The sequence below is a fragment of the Scyliorhinus torazame genome, chromosome 4 (genome assembly GCF_047496885.1).
Source record: "Scyliorhinus torazame isolate Kashiwa2021f chromosome 4, sScyTor2.1, whole genome shotgun sequence".
Lineage (NCBI taxonomy): Eukaryota > Metazoa > Chordata > Chondrichthyes > Carcharhiniformes > Scyliorhinidae > Scyliorhinus > Scyliorhinus torazame.
Window position 1 is genome coordinate 295,219,121 of NC_092710.1, and position 19,614 is coordinate 295,238,734.

General features: G+C 44.1%; 1 protein-coding gene across 11 annotated transcripts in view; it reads left to right on the top strand.

Moving 5' to 3' along the window:
* Positions 1-19,614, top strand: part of sobpa (sine oculis binding protein homolog (Drosophila) a) — a 624,481-nt gene that overhangs the window by 572,307 nt on the left and 32,560 nt on the right. For 8 of the 11 annotated variants that reach the window (XM_072499947.1, XM_072499951.1, XM_072499941.1 and 5 more), the window contains one exon: positions 4,965-6,979. In XM_072499947.1, coding sequence (XP_072356048.1) covers positions 4,965-6,977 — 2,013 coding nt within the window. In that variant the 3' untranslated portion in view covers positions 6,978-6,979. Of the gene's footprint in view, positions 1-4,964; positions 6,980-10,809; positions 10,926-19,614 lie in introns of those variants that run through there. The other 3 variants (XM_072499948.1, XM_072499942.1, XM_072499943.1) reach the window with 3 other exon arrangements.

A 19,614-nucleotide genomic window follows, 5' to 3' on the forward strand; every position in this document is an offset into this window, starting at 1 on the left:
AGTGGCCTTGTCAACATTTCAGTGTTCACAGAAATTTTATTATTTTATTTTTATACAGATGCATGACATCAGCAGTTGGAAAATATGTTCTGAAGAGATCTCGTCAAAATCATGAAAGTGAGAGAATAAATAGTGAAAGGTTGCTTTGTAACTCTGGAGTACACAGACTCACATTGATCGTTACAAGGGCTATTCAAGTTATTAAAAATTACGGCAATCTTGGATTTGATATTGCTATTGAATAAAAACGGAACATGCTGAACAAACTCAGCAGATCTGGCAGCATCTGTGGAGCGAAACAAAGTTAACCTTTCAGATCGACGGCCCTTCATCACAATTAGTGGTGAATACCTCAGTCTCCCTTTGCAGTAGGAGTTATACAGTCCTTAGTTGTGCCGAAACAATATAAGTGATGGACAATGTGGCCTGCTACATTTCCATGTGCGACCTGGTCCAGGGAGTGGTGCAAACAAGTGATTGACAAATACATGAGGAGATATGGACTTCCGATGGCGCGATGTAAGGGGAAGACGCGCATGAGGTGGCTCCCACTAGAGAACTGATCTTTTCGCCCATTTTCTTGGCACCACTGGTTGTTTATTCCTTGGAAACTCATGATGGTTTTCAGGGTGGAGTTCCCTCTTTGTTGAGATGCCCAGGAAAAACAAACTTAAGAAAGTTTTGGGCAGAAATTCGTCAATGGAGTCTGGAGCCTCTCAGGTCTCAACGGGAGGCAAGATGACGGAGTCGGTTTCTCTCGCTCTGTCTACTCCATTAACAGCCGTGGTTCCCACTAGTAGTTTGGTAAAAGAGTTCGAGGAACACTGACAAATCATGTCGGAGGATCTCAAAAGATCAATCGAAGAGGCGTTGGCTCTCATGTGACTGTGGAAAAAACTAGTTGACCATTGAAGTCCATGGAGTCACAATTAAGAGCATGGAGGTAGCTTTGTCAGACCACAGTGATGGGATTGCCGAGATGGAATCCAATCTGACTTTAGTGGCTGAAACCAAAAAGTCTTTAAGAGCCAAACTGAATGACCTGGAGAACAGGTCCAGGAGGCAGAACATCTGGATTGTGGAGTTGCCGGAGGGATATGTTCCTCAAAATGGTGGGTGAGGGTGGATTTGCAACCTCGCCTGAACTAGAATGCGCCCATGGCTCATTTCGACCAAAGCCTCGTTCTGACGCTACACTGCGTGCGGTGATTGTAAGATTATAAGAAAAAGAGAGGGTTCTTCAATGGGCAAGGGAGCACAGGGATTTCAAGTGGGAAGGCCACACCATTACGCTGTATCAGGACATAGGTGCGGAGATAACGTAAAAGGGGATATGTAACCACATTCTTGCCAGCTGCCCCGAAGTTGTGCTCATGATCCCAGGAAATGTCTGGGTAGCACAGTGGCTAGCACTGATGCTTCACAGCTCCAGGGTCCCAGGTACGATTCACGGCTTGGGTCAATGTATGTGTGGAGTCTGCACATTAGAACATACAGTGCAGAAGGATTTCATTCGGCCCATCGAGGCTGCACCCACCCACTTAAGCCCTCACTTCCACCCTGTACACCAATAACCCTCCCAAATATTTTGGTCACTAAGGGCAATTTATTATGGCCAATCCACCTAACCTGCACATCTTTGGACGGTGGGAGGAAACCGGAGAACCCGGTAGAAACCCACGCACACACGGGGAGAATGTGCAGACTCCGCACAGAAGTTCTCCCCGTGTCTGCGCGTATTTCTTCCGGGTGCTCCAGTTTCCTCCCACAAATCCCGAAAGACGTGCTGTGACAACACGTGAATGTGACAACACAGTAACTTCATTGCAGTGTTGATGTAAGCCTACTTGCGACGATGAAGATTATTTATTTATTTAGAAATGTGTCAAATCGAACATTTGAGCACAATCTCAGGCAGCAACACAGCTCAGGCATCTGTGCCTCTTCTGCATACGTGCACATTAAAGCTGATCCATGGGGACTCCTAGGGCAGTTTTGTAGAAGTGGTTTGGGAAACCTATTGGGATGTATCTGAGATGCTATCCAATCATAAGCCCAGATCAAGGAGACACTGAGGCCATAGTGTCCATATAAAACACTGCATATGTGTCTTGTATTTGAATGGGGACTCCGGTGCCCAAATTAGAAAAGCATTTCATTCTGTAGCAGTGACGGGGGTGAAAGTTTTACAGCCCCTCCTGCCGGTGGGATGTTCCGTACTTGCCAAAGTCAATTAACTTTTGAATGACTCACTGCATTCCCCCCCCGCCCCCCCACCCAACCACAACAGAGCAGTAAAATTCTGACCTATACATCAGATGTAAGTCCCTTTACTAACCTCTTAATCTGTGGTAGACGGTGGTGAAACACTGGCACAATAAATTTTCTTTACTACACATCTTCCTTCAGGTGCTTATTCAACTCCCTTTTTGGATCTGCATCCATCAGACCCTCGGACAGCGTACCTCAAATCCTAATCCTGAGCAAAAACAATTTGTCTTTTTTTTTAAACTGTTACTGTTGCACCATTTGACCTGGTAAAGTAAAAATTAAAGTAAAGTCACCATAGTCCCAGATGACCATAGACTGTTTTCCCCTTTGAGGGGGAAAGCTGACTGGTGGTGATTTAACCTGAGGACCACCACACCTCAGGCAAGGTTTAGAAGGCAGGTCCGACATGAATAAGCTCAACCGGTACGGGAATTGAACCCACACTGCCGGCCACCCTCAGCACCAGAAACCAGCTGTCCAGCCAGCTGATTGTCCGGACTCCCCGCGCGCGGCGTGTTTCTTGGCAGCGGGAGGCGGCCCGGTGTTGGCTGGGATCTTCTGGTTCCGTTGCCGTCAATGGGATTTGCCATTGAATTTACCCCACGCCGCCAGGAAACCCGCCGAGGGGGTTCGCGGTCAGCGGGACCAAAAGATTTGGTTGGCTTGAACAACCGGACGATCTCGTCCTATGTCTACAAGGCAGCCGAAGTTGACTGCCTCACTACCATGCACCGTAACCTCCCATCGGTCACATCTCAACTAACAGCAGCAGAAGAGTAAGTCCAGGCTGGTTAATAAAATATGAGAACAATTTACACTGAGAAATAATATGTTATGGGCCAGGGTTTAGAGAACACCGAAGTGTATCATGGAGTTCACCTGACCCTCAACTTTTAATAGATTTTGGTTATGGGGAGCACAAGGGCCCACTCTACAGGTGTGAGGCAACAGAGAGCTAAAGTGCATTTCAAACAAAACAATGTTTATTCTATGAATCCAGTTAACATTTTATAAACGCACTGTAAACATCTTAGCAACTATCAACTCAAATACTCCCCCCAAAGAATACAGTACTCTATAAGTAACCCTTAATCTTTCCTAGCAACATCCATAAGACAAATACCCTCTTTAACAAAGATAGCAGGTTATCACTTTTAAATTCGCAAGTGATCTGAAGATATTCTTTACATGCAGAAAGATCAAAATTATACCTTGTTTGGCTGGATGCGGCTCCAACTCTGAAAATGAAACTAAACACAGACTGTAGCTGCCAGCTCAAAAATGAAAGTAAAGCAGACAGACAGTCCAACTCCACCCACACTCTGACATCACTGCAGCTATTTGATAAACACCCATTTCTTAAAGGTACTCTCACATGACAGTACATAAATAAAAAAGAGGAATTATGTAATCCAAGTTGTCTAATCATCTCCATTTGGTCATACACATTGATTGGTTTGTCCTGAAAGCTAAATTGAGAAGTGAGCTGCAATAATATTTTCAGAGCCTGCAATGAAATATTTCTGCAGTGCGAATTCAGTGGGTATTTGTGGAGAGGGGCATGTGACACAGCAGAATTTGTAGCCTCTGATTCCATTCATTAAATATCTACTTTTTCAATATTATTAATTTAGAGCCACTCAGTAGTTTGCATCTGACTGAGGAGATAAAATGAGGAAATGGAGACTAAGCAGTACATTACTAGAATGTACAAATTAGCAATCCCTAAGGCCAAGACACTGAATATATCTGAGAAGGAAATAAATAGATTTCTAGACTCTAAAGGAGTCAAGGGGGGAGAGTGGGAATATGCTGTTGAGATAGAGGATCAGCCATGATCATATTGAATGGCAGAGCAGACTCAAAGGGCCAAATACCTTCTATGTTTCTTCTTCTTCCTCTTGAGCTCTCTGTCCAAGGCAGGTCCGTACCACAAAGCTGCAATCTCCACCAGGAAGCAGATACCGAATCCACCACAGCCAAAATGGAGATTGAACCCTGTGTTGTTGGCACCAATTTGATCCACACTGGCCATCTAGCTAACTACCCTACCCCACAGGTGCCTGAGTTGCTGCGGCAGCATACACTTTGACATGCATTTCGTAGTTTGCAGTTATGGATAGTGATAGTAGAGGCTCCCAATTTCTATCCATCATATGGCTGATCAGGAATCTCTACCTGGTCAGCTATTAGCACTTAACTCATCTAGCAGTAGCATAGCATTGGGGGGAGGAAGCCCAAGTTCCTTAAATAATGCAGCAAATTTTCATTGCAAATGCACCCTAAAGATGACACATGCACAAGGATACTCTGATTTCATGGCCTCAGTTTACCAGTCATTGCACTGGTACATCAGGAGAACATCAGCAATACAATTGGGAAGTTATAAGCGCCATGTGACACTTTACTACTGTAGCGATGCAAGTTGTTGTTGAAAACAAGCTTTTGTTTCCACCAGTAAAATTTGTCTATGGTCAACTATTTTACGTTAACATGATGTGACATCTGATTCAGGTCGATGTAAAATTTGCTCTATTTTCAGAGAAAAATAGATTTGGTCTCTTTAAAAGATTAGAACAAACTGTAGGTGAAAAAATAACATTATATATCTTCTCGACTTATTTTCAACAAACTTCATGTTTGTTTTGGAGTGGCTATACTTTCTAATGTGCTTTCAATTGTTCCAACTACAGGTATGTGACTGGTGCAAGCACATCCGGCACACAAAAGAGTACCTAGACTTTGGAGATGGAGAACGACGGCTTCAATTCTGCAGTGCAAAATGCCTCAATCAGTACAAAATGGACATTTTTTACAAAGAGACCCAAGCCAATCTTCCTGCTGGCTTGTGCAATACTGGGCACCTTCCAGTGGAAAATAAGTCTGATAACACAGGCGTGCAACTGCTGACTCCAGAGTCTTGGAACATGCCACTGATAGATGCACGGAGAAAGGCCCCATCTCCCGTGGCACCTTCCTTACAGACTCAAGTCCCCATCCCTTCCGCATCTGCTACTCTGTCCCCATCTGATCCTGCCATTAGCTCTGCTGCCAAAATTCACACTCCAATCTCCAAGACAATGGCTGCAAATGAAAGTCCAAATATTGCACCAATTCAGCTTCAACAGCCAGCCAATATTGTGCCTCCAGTGGGTGTCCCTCCAGGTAATCCATCTATGGTAATGACAAATCGAGGTCCTGTGCCTCTGCCAATATTCATGGAGCAGCAGATGATGCATCAGATTCGTCCACCATTTATCCGAGGACCTCACACTCCAAGCCCCAATAGCCCTCTGTCAAATCACATGATTTCAGGCCTTGGTCCCCCATCAGGTGGTTCCAGAACTATCGGTCCTAATTCTAGCCCCATGCATAGGCCAATGCTCTCGCCACATCTTCATCACCCATCAGCACCCACAGTGCCAGGGAATCATCAAGGGTTACTTCCCTCGGGAGCACCCCTACCTAATGTTTCCTTTCCACCTATTAATATGATGCCAAACGGCCACATGCATCTCCCACATCTTTTAAACTTTGGAGTGCCATCACTTGCTCCGTTGGTCCCTCCTCCAACGCTTCTGGTGCCCTATCCTGTCATCGTTCCCCTGCCTGTACCGATTCCAATCCCCATTCCAATTCCACATGTGTTCGACTCCAAGTCTACCAATGGCATTTGCAGCAGCGCTGAGAGTCTCATTCCAAGCACATCTAACGATGAAGATGACACTAAAAAGCCAAGTACGTCATTGACATCAGATAACGGGCAGCAGAGGCCTTCCAAGTCTATTAAAACCTCACCTAACTACTCAAGCCACTCTTTGAACCAGCCAGCCATGCTTCTTGATACCAGCAGGAGTGAGGTTGTCGATCTAACTGTCAAGCCTAATGGTCCAATTAAAAATGATTTTTCTTACTTTGACACAGTAGGCTTTCCACAAGATGAAGTCATAGACTTGACTATGAGCCATAGAAGCAGACTTAATCACATCGGTCATAGGCCTTTACATCCTTCTGTGAAACTTGAGAATGAAGGTAGACGTGTTGTAGATTTGACTGTTTCTAGTCCGGATAAACGGAACTGTATTGACTGTAGGGATTTTCCTCATTTGAACCCTATTGAAACAAAGGTGTTACCTTGTAGTGATTCCTCCCACTGCAGCACTACCCAGCTAAATTCAGGAAGCTCAGGAGGTGACTCTGATTTAACACCTTGTAATCTGGTTATGAATGGCACAAAAACCCTGGATGGTTCACACTCAGACGAAAGACAAGACCAGCCACAGCAGCAGCAGCAGCAACAACAACAACAGCCGCAGCAGCAGCAACAGCAACAGCAGGAGCAGCAAGAGCAGCAGGAGCAGCAACAGGAGGCGATCGCAGTAAACGAGCTGGAGTCAGTCAAAGAAAACAACTGCACACCAAACTGTCAACTGGAGTTAGAGGCAGGTAAGAAGGCCTCAATTGAATCACCCCTGGGTGGGGTGGACAGGCAGGATATAAATCATAATCCTGCAGATGAGGACCATGCATATGCCTTGAGAGTAGTACCCAAGACGGGCTGCTTGATTCAGCCTGTGCCAAAAGCGACTGAAAAGACTGCCATAGCACCCTGCATAACCTCAACGCCAGTACTCAACACAGGGCCCGAGGACAGTGAGCCGCCACTGAAACGCCGATGCCTCCGGATTCGAAACCAGAACAAGTAAAGGTTTGTTTTGAAATGCGTTTACAAAAACCTGAAGGCAACACATTTAGAGTACAAAAGGAGACACCCAGAGTCATAGTTCACTATTCTGACAATGAGCATTTCAAAAATCGTTAATCGCAATATTAAAAATAATGTCTTAGGCTAATTAACACAGCACTTTTCCTCCAATAAGGCTTTATCCATTCAAATTGTTGCTGGTATCTGGTGTTAATCGGATAGGTTGCTGGTGCTAATATCAAGGATTCCAAAATGTATGACTTAAGCAATGGCAAAGCTCTTTGATGCTACACTCTCATGGATATGCTGATTAACCATAAATTTGGTGTGGAATTTTCACCTTTCGTTTTTAAACTCTGAATTGGAAAAAAAAAACTATTATTCATCTGGTAAAAATGTGATAATTAAGTTTGTAGTGAAAAGTAACAAGGAATAATCAAGTATATGTTTAGATGTTTTCCATGATATCGTTTTGACGGGGTAAAAATTGAACTCTACATTCAGCCACGTTTGTTAGACAGCTTTAAGACTTCTGGTTATGAGTGATTGGGGGAGGAGGAGGAAATTGAGTTCTTGTTGTCCTTATGAGGAAGACAACAATTACCAGCGGCTCTTTGTATTAGTTTAAAACATTGAGAATGACGATATTACTGTTTGAAGAAAAGAGTTACTGAATGTTTGTTAATTACTAGATTCAGCTGAGGAAACTATGATCTTTTGAGAGAGCTTTGATTACATTTGCTGGGAATCATAAGCATCCAGATTCCTGAAGACTCGTTTCCTTATTTAAGCTGCTGCACACATTTGGGGCCTGACTAATCTCGAGCTAAAGCTAAACAAAAGGCAAATGAGAACTCTTTGATCATCAGTAGATTGCCACCAATTATAAGGATGTCATAAATTGCCAGTGTTATTGGAGTAGTTACATTTTCTTTTGTGCCAATATTCAATTTAAATAATTTGCCTTCCAATGAGGAAAAATAAAAGATACTTTTAGTAGCAAAGCATGTGATGGGTATCACTAGAAAGGGTTCATTTTTAGATTGTAGTCAAAGTCCCAAATTTTATGGTCAGTGAAAAAGTGATGATGCACGCTACTGATTTCAAAGAAGGCTGCCCACATAGATCTAGTGATGGATTTTCTTGGCTTTAATTTGATTCCAGCACCAGCTAAAGGGGATTTCTTGTATGCGCCAATCGCATTGAAGAATTCTCATAGACAGCAAATCTGGAAGAAAAATGCACTGATTATCCTTTACTCTTTAATTATTTTACAGTGAATGCAATCTGTATATAGTAATAGTAATAATCTATATTGTCACAAGTAGGCTTACATTAACACTGCAATGAAGTTACTATGAAAAGCCCCTAGTCACCCTATTCCGGTACACAGAGGGAGAATTCAAAATGTCCAAATTACCTAACAGCATGTCTTTCGGGACTTGTGGGAGGAAACTGGAGCACCCGGAGGAAAGCCATGCAGACACAGGGAGAACATGCAGACTCCGCACAGACAGTGACCCAAACCGCAAATCGAACCTGGGACCCTGGTGCTGTGAAGCAACAGTGCTAACCACTGTGCTACTGTGCCACCCTAGGGACATATAAATAGGGATTAAGTTAGGAGCTGAAATATTATAAAACAAATTTGTTTAGAATCCGTAAAATTTTGGACCATAATGGAGGAATTTGACATTCTTCAAATATGAAATTAGTTTTACAGGGCCAAAGAGGCTGTCACCAATAATTATGGCTTAAAATGCTGCTAAAATCCAGTTACACCACATTCAGCAAGGCATTTTGTTTCTCAAAGTTTGTTGCAGTGAGGCTAATGGTGTAAAAAGTGGAAGTTCCTATCAGATCAGTCTGTTCCTAAGTTTTTCAGCAGTGAGCACTTAAACGGCGCACTCTTTTAAAAAAATTATTTTCTGGGATGCGGATTCACTGGCAATGCCAACATTTATTACCCACCCCTAGTCGCCCTTGATAAGGTGGTGGTGAGCTGCCTAGTTGAGCTGTTGCAGTCCAGTTGGTGTAGGTACACCCACAGTGCTGTTAGAGTGGGAGTTCCAGGATTTTGACCCGGCGACAGTGAAGAAACAGCGATGTGTTTCCAAGTCACGATGATGAGGAGGAGGAGCTTGGAAATACTGACTTTCATATGTGTGGACACCAAAATTTGCTGTCAATTTTACAGTTGTAACGAATATTGATAGTTTTGTCGTCATTACAACCATAAAATCCGGGCCAATGAGTTGAATGGCTGAAGGGATAATCGACTGAGCAAACTGGCTAGCTGGTATAACTTGTTTAAGGGGTCACTGAAGAACTTGAGTACAGGTAAATTGTGTTAGGTGCTCTTCATGGATAGGAAATGTGCCACGTACAAGGCAGAAGTGTAGTATAAATGACAACCTTAAAGTAATTGTGACATTTGTCTTGGTATTGTCGTGTATAATTTCAAAGAGGACTGCTAGTCTTGAGTGCTTTAATATTCAACAATTTTACAGTAACAATTTTACATAAACAAACTTTTGAACCAATCTGAAAGTGAATGGCAAGATATGTCTCTGTGTCCCCCCCATTGGGGGACTGGGAGGGGGACACGGACTTCCCTCCTAGGTGAGGAGAAGGAAAGTGGAATGGAAAATAGAATGAAAATGCAATCCCATCTCCTGTTCAATTTGCAGAGTTTTGTGGATTGTGATGGGACTTTGGCGAGAGAAAATTAGTGGGGCCAGGAAAGAGACTATGGAAAATCGCAGTAATAATATTTGCCTTGTGATGACAGGAACCACACAGGCTGACAGTTCTAGCCCCATAACTGAATAAATTGTGCAGCTGGGAAGTGTGGAACAAAATAAATGTATCGTTAGTTAACTTGTTCTTGTGGTACAAATGAGATTTGATTGTATGCCTTTTGAATTCATTCAAATTCAAATCATTCCCAGTGTTTAAGCATAAACCTAATGGCAATCCAGGTACACTATTTGAATAAATTACAAAACCATTATCCAGAAGATCTATGGATGTGAAGCACTGCAATGTTGTACGCATTGCATTGTTAAATTTAGTGAATCTTCTACAGAGTGGGCTGCAATTTAGGCTCAGCCACTGATAACAACTACTGAAATTTAAAGTTTTTATATATAAGTAATTTAAATTATCCAATGTCTTTAATTACGTGGCATGAATAACAAAGTAATGCAAAAATATATTGCTAAAAAATTGTGCTCTCTGTATTATCAGAAAATTTACTTCAGATAATTTGAACTAAACAAATTTGAATGAAGACACGTAAACTCCAAACTGTAGAAATGTTTCCATTAATTACAAGTTTAATAACAATGATATTCTGTTCAAGAAATGCATTTGCAGCCTGAAAGCTGAATTGCAATGTAACTTACATTGAAAAATGAACATGTGGAATAAGTAATCAAGTTAAAAACATGTAAGCGGTTAGCAGGGAATTGATGGACAAGATATTAAAAGAAGGGTAATGTTGAATTAAAATTATAAGCAAGTACAGAATTCCTACATTACAGGCACCAAAGTACATATAAATGTAATGATTTAATTATTTCACTGAGGACCAGAATCATGTAAGGAATAGGGTGACACTGGTACCTTTCAATTCTGCATCTTAGGGAGTTGAATTTAGTTGAACTTCTGAGTTGCTTTGATTTTTCTGGCTGTGATGTTGATAATCAGTTCTGAAAACTCAATGACTCTATGAAACTGTGATGTGGAGATGCCGGCGTTGGACTGGAGCTGGCACAGTAAGAAGTTTTACCACCAGGTTAAAGTCCAACAGGTTTGTTTCGATTCACTAGGCCTTCAGGAGAACAGCGACCACGACACCAGACAACCCTGCCATGGCAACCTCTGCAAGACGTACCAGATCATCGACATGGGTACCACGATTACACGTGAGAACACCACCCACCAGGTATGTGGTACATACTCGTGCGACTCGGCCAATGTTGTCTACCTCATACGCTGTAGGAAAGGATGTCCCGAGGCGTGGTACATTGGCAAGACCATGCAGATGAACGGACATCGCGCGACAATCGCCAGGCAGGAATGTGCCCTTCCAGTCGAGGAACATTTCAGCAGTCAAGGGCATTCAGCCTCTGATCTTCGGGTAAGCGTTCACCAAGGCGACCTTCAGGACACGCAACAACGCAGAATCGCCGAGCAGAAACTGATAGCCAAGTTCTGCACACATGAGTACGGCCTCAACCGGGACCTTGGATTCATGTCTCATTGCACATTCACCCCCCACCTGGCCAGGGCTTGTGAAATCCTATCAAATATCCTGGCTTCAGACAATTCCCGCCTCTTTAGCATGTGGTTATCCCCCTCTCCAGTCGCTCCATCTGGACCTGTAAAGACTTAATTACCTGCAAAGGCTCGCATTCAAAGTATCGTCTTGCATCATTGACTTTGTCTATATATGTGGTTCGTGGAACCCACCTCTTCACTCACCTAATGAAGGAGCTGCGCTCCGAAAGCTAATGAATCGAAACAAACCTGTTAGCCTTTAACCTGGTGTTGTAAGACTTATAGCATCATAGAATTTACAGTGCAGAAGGAGGCCATTCGGCCCACTGAGTCTGCACCGGCCCTTGGAAAGAGTACCCTGCTTAAGCACATGCATCCACCCTACCTAGTGAATGTTGGGAATGCTAGCCACTGCCATGGCTAATCCTTTTTTTCTGTAGCATATTTACACTTCGCAATAAGAATGCAGGAAGGAGATGTGACACACCATACAAACCATTTTAAGGGGGAAAAATTACAGGGCTATGATAAAAGAGCAGGAGAGTGGGATTAATTAGATAATTCTCCAAAGAGCCAACATGAGGATGATGGGTAGAATGCCCTCCTGTGTTGTACCATGCTGCGGTCCGAATAGACTGAGGCAAGAATTGAACGGAAGTGTATTAACTACGCTTTATCCATCATCAGTCCTCGGACCAAAGCAGTGTAAAAGCATTAGAATCAAGAGATTGCATAGAGAATTTTATTTTGCAGAATCTATACAATAAGACAGTTTTTCCTCCACCCTCATTCCACAATCCATCATCTGATTCTACTGCTTACTATTACAGTAAGTTGCATTAAGCAGGCAGGCTTGGTGTCTCCTGTGGTTTCACTGTATGTGTAACATTATCTGCAATTGCTATCTTGCACTTTCCACTTACTAAATGTGATTTTTGAGACTACTGTTAAACCAGTATTTCACTGTTTTAGTGAGTGGCTTTATTGCTGAGTGAAGTGAGATTGAGCCATCTACTTGTATTACACAGTGGCATACTGAAGGATGGTGTACTGGATTTGCAGAAACAGGCCATTTGGCCAAACTAATCTATGCTGGTGTATATGCTCTCTATGGGCCTCCTCCCGCCCTATGCCTTTGCACCTATCACTCTTTTATACTATTCCTTACATGATTATGTAATTACCAAGCCTTCCCTTTAATGCGTCTGCGCTATTTTCAATCTTTCCTCATAGGCATAACCTCACAGTTATACTACCTTTGCAAATCAGCTTGCACCCTCTCCAGTGCCTCTGTCTTTTTTGTAATTGGAGGGCTGAATTCTGGACAGTAATATCCAAGTGCGATAGATTCCCAATACATTTAAATGGCAAAACAGGTTATGCAGCACTAGTCATTACTGAACACGAACTGTGCATGCACAACATTTCATCTTATTTCCAAGCCACAATTTGTAGCCGATCAGTTCTGGCAGGCTTTACATTTCCTGCTGTATGGAACAATAAAGCAAAGGATCTTGACGAAAATACATCACCAACAGTCTATCAAAACTCAACAGAAGCAATATAACATAGCCACACACCCACCCACCTCCCCAGCACACATGTCCATAAAAGTTACAACTTGAGCAAGTTATTTGATGCAGCCACTTTCACTGTTTACATATCACTTGAGCAAATAATCAGAATCACATTTATCCACGCTGTCCTCATGTTCTCATTTAATTTCACTCTTTTTCCTTTATCCATCTGTCTAATCTAATCTTGAATGTTTACATAATTTCTGTCGCTAACTTTGGAAGTTAATTCCACAGCCTCTCAATTCTCCACATGAACAAGTTACCCTTACCCTCCGTTTTAAATAGGAAACAATCTGCTTTTACACACCCTGCCTCATCCTTTCACCAAGATGATGATGGATTTGTTGAAGCGGCTGGAAAATGTATGGTCATATTAAGGAGTTTTAAAGATCTTCAGGGAAAAGTGATGCAATGTTCTCCAGCTCAACCTTTCTCATTGAAAAATATTTCATGCTCCAACGTACCTCTGTGTGACAATTTCTCCTAACTTCTCCCTCACGTTTAACAAATTTTAAATCAATAACCGCCTGTTACGGACTCCAAACCTAGAGGAAAGTATTTTCTTTATTTACTCTCATTAAGAACAAAGAAAAGTACAGCACAGGAACAGGCCCTTCGGCCCTCCAAGCCTGTGCCGACCATGCTGCCCGTCTAAACTAAAACCTTCTACACTTCCGGGGTCCCTATCCCTCTATTTCCATCCTATTCATGTATTTGTAAAGATGCCCCTTAAACATCACTATCGCCCCTGCTTCCACCACCTCCTCCGACAGCGAGTTCCAGGCACCCACTACCCTCTGTGTAAAACGTTTCCCTCGCACATCTCTAAACTTTGCCCTGAGCACCTTAAACCAATGTCCAATAGTAATTGACCCCTCTACCCTGGGAAAAAGCTTCTGATTATCCATCCACTCTGAGAAAAAGCTTCTGACTATCCATCCACCCTGGGAAAAAGCTTTTGACTATCCATTCTGTCCATGCCCCTCATAATTTTGTAGACCTCTACCAGGTCGCCCCTCAACCTCCGTCATTCCAGTGAGAGCAAACCGAGTTTATTCAACCTCTCCTCATAGCTAATGCCCTCCATACCAGGCAACATCCTGGTAAATCTCTTCTGCACCCTCTCTAAAGCCTCCACATCTTTCTGGTAGTGTGACGACCAGAATTGAACACTATATTCCAAGTGTGGCCTAATTAAGGTTGCATAGAACATAGAACATACAGTGCAGCAGGAGGCCATTCGGCCCAGTGAGTCTGCACTGACCCACTTAAGCCCTCACTTCCACCTTATCCCCGTAACCCAATAACCCCTAACCTTTTTGGTCACTAAGGGCAATTTATCATGGCCAATCCACCAAACCTGCACATCTTTGGACTGTGGGAGGAAACCGGAGTACCACGCAGACACAGGGAGAACATGCAGATTACGCACAGACAGTGACCCAGCGGGGAATCGAACCTGGGACCCTGGCGCTGTGAAGCCACAGTGCTATCCACTTGTGCTACCGTGCTGCCCAACAGCTGCAGCATGACTTGCCAATTTTTATACTCAATGCCCCAGCCGATGAAGGCAAGCATGGCGTATGCCTTCTTGACTACCTTCTTCTCCTGTGTTGCCACTTTCAGTGACCTGTGGACCTGTACACCCAGATCCTTCTTGCCTGGTAATACTCTTAAGGGTTCTGCCATTTACTGTATATTTCCCACCTGTATTAGACTTTCCAAAATGCAGTATCTCATATGTGTCCAGATTAAACTCCATCTGCCATCTCTCCACCTAAGGCTTCAACCGATCTATATCCTGCTGTATCCTTTGTCCCCACCGCTATCCCCATCGCTGACCTTTGTGTCAGCCGCAAACTTACTAATCACACCAGTTATATTTTCCTCCAATTCATTTATATATTCTGCAAACAGCACAGGTCCCAGCACTGATCCCTGCGGAACACCACTAGTCACAGCTCTCCATTCAGAAAAGCACCCTTCCACTGCTACCGTCCGTCTTCTATGACCGAGCCAGTTCTATGTCCATCTTTCCAGCTCATCTCTGATCCCGTGTGACTTCATCTTCTGTACCAGTCTGCCATGAGGGACCTTACTGAAGTCCATGTAGACAACATCCACTGCCCTACCCTCATCAATCATCTTCGTCACTTCCTTGAAAAACTCAATCAAGTTAGTGAGACACGACCTCCCCTTCACAAACCATGCTGCTTCTCGCTAATACATCCACTTATTTCCAAATGGGAGTATACCCTGTCTCGAAGAATCCTCTCCAATAATTTCCCAACCACTGACGTAAGGTTCATCATCGGCCTGTAATTTCCTGGATTATCCCTGCTACCTTTCTTAAACTAAGGAACAACATTCCACCATTCTCCAGTCCTCCGGGACCTCACCTGACGGCAGTGAGAATACAAAGATTTCTGTCAAGGCCCCAGCAATTTCCTCCCTTGCCTCCCTTAGTATTCTGGGGTAGATCCCATCAGGCCCTGGGGATTTATCCACTTTAATGTTTTTCAAGACACCAAACACGTTTTTGATCTCGTTGTGACCCAGGCTATCTACACACCCTTCCCCAGACTCATCATCCACCAAGTCTCATTATTTAAAGACCTTTCTTAAATATTCTCAGTCTCAGCTATTTTAATGGATGTAGTCAGTGCCCAAGCCTCTCCTCCCAACAATAGTTTTCTACTCCTGCTGTCACCTTAGTGAAATTGTGCTGTACACATTTTGCGGGTTTAATGTTCATTATATGTTGGGGCACCCAGAACGACACACTCAGTTTGGCCTAACTAGTGTTTCATACAAACCTCTTCTTACCACTTTATCATTATGCTCTATGTCTCCATTTATAAAAACAAAACAAAATGTTGCTGACCTTATTCCAATTCTATTTATTTGCACTTGCACCTCAGGAAATTTACAGGCTTAAATATATAATTTATACTGCTAAACCTTTTCCCACAATGCATTACTTTTGGCCATATTGAATTGCATGGCCACCTGCTAACCATCCTTCAGCGATTATTTTACAAGCCGTCTTCAGTGATAGCCAATTCCCTATTTTTGTGCTATCTGCGATTTTTGATTGTGCTCCCGATGCCTAAATCACAATCATCTACTCCTTCCATCTCTGTATGACAGCACTGATCTAAAATTAAACATGTAAGATTGTTTTGAAATGCCATTGATTTTTGCAATTCATTTTCAAAACTGCTCAGAGATGGATAACAACTTAGTATATATGGGCTCCCTGCTAGATGACAATAAGCGATTTTCATTTTCATTTCATTTCATTTCAGATGTATGGGAATTGTGTACTCAGTTAACAAGTATTGTACTTCAGTGCAGCATAAAACTGACGAGTTATTGTTTGATGTAGAGTTACAAGCGAGTTTGTCCCCACTGAATTCATTAGCATATAATTACTCTCCCGGGTAGTGGCAAGATAGTTATAATTGTAATTGCGCTGATCTCTTGACACGTTTTTCTTGTGATGCTTGTTAGTATTTATGATATGCATTATTTAAAATTCAGATTTGAGAAGTAATTTAGCAAAAGCAGCAACCTGGGTATGCCGATCACAATAGGTGAATGTGCTTTTGCAGAAAGAATTTGTATTTAGATAGTACCTTTAAAGATCTCAGGATTACCCTTGGCATCACGTAGCCAGTTCAGTACTTTTTGAACTCTTGTAATGTCGGGCAATGCAGTCCCCAATTTGTGTGCAGGAAGATCTCACAAACATTAGAGAGGGCGCAGCAAATGGTTCCAGGGATGAGAAACTTCAGTTGAAAGATAGATTGGAGAAGTTAGGACTGTTTTTCTCAGAGAAAAAGGTTGAGAGATTTGATGGAGTGATTCAAAACCAGTGTAGATAAGAGAGGAACTGTTTGCGCAAGTGAAAAAAAAGGCTCGCGATCGAGAGTGCACAGATTAAAAATAATAAGTAAAAGAATCAAAAGTGGCACGTGAAGAACCTTTATTATGCAGCGAGTGTTTAGGGTTTGGAATGCTTTGCCTGAGAAGATGATGGAGGCAGGTTGAATTGAAGCATTCAGAAGAGAATTGGACTGAAATGAAAGGAGGAAAGGCAGGGGAATGGGACTAGGTAAATTGCTCATTCGGAGAGCTGATGCAGACACGATGAGCCAAAGGGCCTCCTGCGACGTAACCATTCATTCAGTGAACAACAGATAAAAGCAATGTAGGTTATCTATTTTTGGTGAGGGAAAACAATTTGGCAGGTCACTGGGATAGTCCACTTGCTCTTCTTCGAAGAGTACTATCTTGTATGGGGACCTTAAAGGGCAGACCTTGGTTTAACATCTCATCTGACACATTGCACCTCTTGACGGTGCAGCACTCCCTTCACTGAGGTGTCATCTTCAATGATGTGGCCAGGTCCCTGGAGAGAGGCTCAAATCCACAACCTTCTAACTCTCAAGAGTTCCACCTCAGAGTACCACCTCTGATGCAAAGCTGACACTTGTTGCTTCAATACAGGATTTAACATTTTACCAGATGTCGAGGGATCTCGGTTAACTTAACTACCAGCAGTTCAGGGTTTTGGTCCTTACTCTAAACCAATAGCTGCAGTTATGAGGTTCCACTAAGCCTCAATCACAACATTGTTTAGTGTGAACCGTGACCCTGAACCTCTTATGACTTCAAATGGATTATGTTAGATGCAGTCTCCACAATACACCTTGTTGCACTCTATGCAGTTTAAAACTCAGCAGTTTAAATTAAATAAGCATGTGTGTATATTTACAATACATCTTTTCCTTCCCGGAGACAAATTACAATTTTGCAGCAATTGTACAAAAAAGTCACAATTATAATTATCCCATGTTCCCATGACACAAGTCTCTCTTTCCCATCCCTCTGACCTCACTGAGATTTTACACTTTATTCGCCGATATTGCTTTTGAGTTCAAGTTACAAATGTTCATAATTTATATTTCTCTAGATTCCATTTAAAATGCAGCTGTTTAGATGATTTGGGTTTGCGTTCCAGGTATTGCTCATTTGGGTTCTCAGCAGAAACTTGCCTCCTATAAACCACACAACATTCAAAGCGCAAAGTAAGTCGACCAGCTCCTGATAACCAATGGCAAGGTGCCTGCATAACAGGGAGCTAGCCAATCGGAGCACGGCTATGATATTCATAGTTTATCACTTCAATATGGAGCAGCTGAGCTTCTTGTAACATACAGTCTAGATTTACCAATTTACCATGAAATGAAAATCGCTTATTGTCACAAGTCGGCTTCAAATGAAGTTACTGTGAAAAGCCCCTAGTCGCCACATTCCGGCGCCTGTTCGGGGAGGCTGTTACGGGAATCGAACCGTGCTGCTGGCCTGCCGAGGTCTTCTTTCAAAGCCAGCGATTTAGCCCTGTGCTAAACAGCCCCTAGGGCATGAGGCACTTTGTCAAAGGCCTTACTGAAGTCCATGTAAACAACATCCACCGCCCTCCCCTCATCAATCGTCTTTGTCACCTCCTCAAAAACTCGAACAAGTTAGTGAGGCACGACCTCCCCTTCACAAATAAATACTGTCAATCGCTTCTGAGCCCATTTATTTCCAAATGGGTATAAATCCTGGGCGGGATTCTCCGTGAATCAGCGCGATGGCCTGAACCTTGCGGCAAAACGCCACGAATGACTCCGGCGTCGGACCCCCCAGAACTTGGCGAATTCTCCTGGCCGGGAATGGGCTAGCAGCGGCGTGACGCTATTCGCAATGGCGTCACCCATCATGGACGCCGCATGGCGTCGCATCACTAAAGACAGCCCCCCCCCCCCCCGCCCCCCCCCACTGGAGATCCGGCAAAATGACCGCCCACAGCACAGCACCGCGGTTCCAGAGGAGGGAGGCCCGGTACACCGGACTACGGCTGCAGGGTCGCACCACGCGTCAGCCGGCGCCTGTGGAGGAAGGTAGCAGAGGCTGTCAGTGCCGTGGCCGTGACAGCAAGGACAGGCGACCAGTGTCACAAGAAGGTCAATGACATTGTCAGGGCAGCCAGGGTGAGTACCCCCCCCCCATGGGTGGCACAGCCCTAGGTGCAACAGACACGGCTGCATTGGCAGGATGGGTTGTGAACCTGTGCCAACATACACACAATCACTGGTCCGCATGTATATGTCTGCCTAACACTGTTGCCCTTTATCCCTGCCACCCTCCCGCCCCCCCACAGGAGAAGCACGCTCACAACAGCCGGGAGAGTGAGAGGACCGGAGGGGGCCCACCCGAACTATGACCACTCACCATCCATGAGGAGAGGGGCCTGGAACTCGCAGACGGACCTGAGGACCGGGAGGTTGCGGATGCAGAGGTCGGGGGCGCACCACCAAGTGAGATCCCCCACTGCCTGCCCACTTTCCCCATCCCCCCTTTCCCCATATCCCCCTTCCCCCTTATCCCCCTGCCCCCATATTCGCCCTTCCCCATCCTCCTTCCCCCCGTTCCCCCATCCTCCCTTCCCCCTATATCCACTTCCCCCATATCCCCCTTCCCCCATATCCGCCTTCCCCCCCTAATCCCTCCTTCCCCCCCTATCCCCCCATTCCCCCCATCACCCCTTCCCCCATCACCCCTTCCCCCATCACCCCTTCCCCCATATCCCACCTTCCCCCATATCCCACCTTCCCCCATATCACCCCTTCCCCCATATCACCCCTTCCCTCATATCGCCCCTTCCCCCATATTACCCCTTCCCCCATATTCCCCCTTCCCCCATATTCCCCCTTCCCCCCTATCCCC